The 3018-nt window shown below is 42.4% G+C and overlaps 1 protein-coding gene across 1 annotated transcript; it reads right to left on the bottom strand.

Annotated features, from left to right (window-relative positions):
* Positions 1-1102: 1102 nt before the first annotated feature.
* LOC148845236 (ARM repeat superfamily protein) lies at positions 1103-2497 on the bottom strand. Its single transcript, XM_088953673.1, has one exon. It carries the CDS (start codon positions 2219-2221, stop codon positions 1280-1282), a length of 942 nt encoding a protein of 313 aa, XP_088809799.1. The 5' UTR covers positions 2222-2497; the 3' UTR covers positions 1103-1279.
* Positions 2498-3018: the final 521 nt, after the last annotated feature.

Genomic DNA, 3018 nt, shown 5'->3' with positions numbered 1-3018 from the left:
TTTCTATACCCTTTATTGATTGTTCCAAAACTTCTAGTATTAGATATCACGTTTTCAAACATAAACAGAAATTACCCAAGTACTCCATAATTAATTGCTGCATTACACCCATAGTTAGGGGTCATTGCTTGGTGTAATGGTACAATATTGAGCTGACAAGCATGATAATGTAGGTTCCAGTCTGAGAGAAGCCGCTTTGTGCAAAAAACGGAAAAAAAAAATGCCAAAGGTTAGGTCTATATCCCGTCCACCCTTCCCCATAATAGCTGGGACCGACATTGGGTAATTGGCTTATTATATCTGTAATTAGTAACTTTATCTACAAATGGTTCCTGTTGCTGCCTGTCAGGCATCATGAATTCATAGTCCAAATTCTTGAGGCAGTTTTGTTGTGTGTAACAGAACTGCAGATGATACTCAAATGGTAAAAGTATTTAATCAATTACCAACTGTTTCCCCCATTGATAAGAAGGAATATATAGGTCATAGGATCTCTTCTTTTCAGTTTAATGGGACACTGAAACAAATCATCAGACTGTAAGAATGCCCAGTTGACTAAAATAACCATATCTAGATACAAGTGTGAAACTTCCCCAAAGTCAAAACATACTTGTAGATTCCAATTCTTTCAAAAATGATTTGCGGCAACTTTTGTAAATAAACAACTTTATAGAAATTGATACAACCTCAGTTGCTTAAGCACGTGTCTCTTACAGAATACCACTGAAGATAGAAACCAAGCATGACCTCCCACATTTTGGACTAGAGCTCCTTCCAAAGCAAAATGACCCAACAGAGTGGCAAAAACTTTATATGAACAATTACCTGTGAATCGTGATTGCAGTTTGACAAAAATAAAATAAAATAAAAGTCTCTCAAAGGTGTGGGAAGTAAACCAAGCAGTTCTGATAATTAAGATAACCATGGCTTTCAAAGGATGGATCAGGCATCCATGTGATTTGATTAACCCTGGGTTTCAGAGGATGAACTGATTGTAAGGGTTTCAAATTCATAATGACAATAAGAATAATTAAAAAAAATATCAATGCTTATCGTATGTATGTTCACTGTTTCTGTATCAAATATACAATTCGACTTGGAATTGAGGAAGTGGTCCCTAATGGAATCCATTGAGAAATGAAACACATATAATCAATAAAAAGTTTATACAAGACTCACCCACCCAAGTATGACTACAAAAACAAGAATGGAAAACAAAAAGAAAAACAGTGTTATCGTTATCTAAATTACAGAGTAGGAAAGTAAGAAACTACAGAGTTCAGGCTGCTTGTTCCAAAACAAAACCAAACCGTGGATCCCTCACGCCATTAAAACCTCCTCTATCAAGTACGTTGAACAACATGCTCGCCTTACCCTTCGCCTTGGCGCTACCATCTTTCGCAACTTCTGCAATTCCATCCAAAACTCCTGTACCCATCTCCCGAATGTCCTCCACAACCTTCTCCCCTCCACACTGAACCAGATTCAACAACGCTGAAACCGCGTTCTCCCTCACTCTAACCGTCGAACCCGTGGTCGGATCCAATAAATCCACCAAAATCCCCACTCCCGACAGCTTCCGAAAGGCATCCCCACTCTCGAAACACCCGGCCACCTGCGCAATCACCGCCGTAGCATCCTCGACAACCCCAATCCGGCCGTCCTTCACCACAAGCGAGAAAAGGGCAGGAACTGCACCCAATTCAACCATGGTAGCACGGTTGAGCGGGTAAAGCGAGATACCAAAGAGGGCTTTAAGGGCGTCCTTTACCGACCTCGCAGGTGAATTGGAGTTCCGAATGATGTCGACGAGGGCGAAGATGATATCCCGCTTGGCGCCAATAATGGGTCGATACTCATCAACGACGAGAAGGCTGTAAAGGGTCGCGGCGGCAGTTTGGACAGTGGCAGGGGTCGAAGTGGAGAGGCGGAGAACGTGGGAAAGCGCATCGAGAAGGCCGCGAGTGGACATGAGAACATCGCGGTTGGAGATGGAGATGTTAAGAAGAGTAGCCAACGCGTTTTCCTGGGCGACGGTGGAGGAGGAATAGAGGGTTTCGGTGAGGTAAGGAATGGCGCCAGCTTCTGCTATGAAGGAACGGCTATCCGGGTCGTGCTTGGAGATGAGACGAAGCTCGCAGATCGCCTCGGCTTGGGTTTGTTCTGAAACGGAACTCAGCCTCTGCACCAGAGACCTTGCCGTTCGCCTCTTCACCTCCATCTGAGTAAAACACCGGCCTGAAATGATCTCCTTCTTTCTCTCTGTGTTTGGAGGTGGATTAAGTAGTGTTTGAAAAGGAAGCAAAATTTCAACGCTCCTGTAGGATCGAACACAGAGGATAATGTCGTAAAGGATGTGAGATCGCTTGCGTGGGCCTCCATTGAAAAGGAAAGAGAGGCGGAAAAAAATTAAAAAAAAAAAATGAGACTTTCGGTGCAGAACCAGAATAGAAAGACGGCACACGGTAGGAGAGACTGAGACGTCGTGTTCTTTTCTTCATCAATCTTCAATCGTCCCAGATCGACCTTAAATTCAAATTTACGAAAATGACATTCCGCCAACGGTTCCGGTTGGGCGTGGACCGACCCGAAATGTCACTTCCGATGAGTTATCCAATCCAACCCGAACCATATAATTAGCCTATATCCAGCCATTCTATAAAGTATACATGCATTTCGATGCTGAATGCTGCAATCTGTCAAAAGGGTCGGGCCTGGTTCGGGACAAGGTGCATCAGTCCCGTTCCGGTTATTAATCGAAAAGTAGGAATGATCAAAAACCAAATCAATTATTAATTCTGGTTATTGATCGAATGGGTCGGGTCTGTTTCGGAACAGGATGTATCAATTCTGGTTATTGATCGAATAATATGAAGGACCCGAAACCAAATCAATATTGGGTCTGACCCATTATACATGATACCTATTGTTACATAATTACCAATGATGATGTCGATTTAGAACTTTATTTTGACAATATACTTTCAATACAATTGAAGATAAAATATGTTGATGAAA

This window comes from Nelumbo lutea, chromosome 7, assembly GCF_056320005.1.
Source record: "Nelumbo lutea isolate HS-2025 chromosome 7, American lotus-T2T, whole genome shotgun sequence".
NCBI lineage: Eukaryota > Viridiplantae > Streptophyta > Magnoliopsida > Proteales > Nelumbonaceae > Nelumbo > Nelumbo lutea.
The sequence above is the reverse complement of the archived record's forward strand: the minus strand, read 5'-3'. Positions and strand labels throughout refer to the sequence as shown.

Bases quoted from the DNA above. Each gene is read 5' to 3' on its own strand.
- LOC148845236 (XM_088953673.1), bottom strand. From the start codon at position 2,221: ATGGAGGTGAAGAGGCGAACGGCAAGGTCTCTGGTGCAGAGGCTGAGT.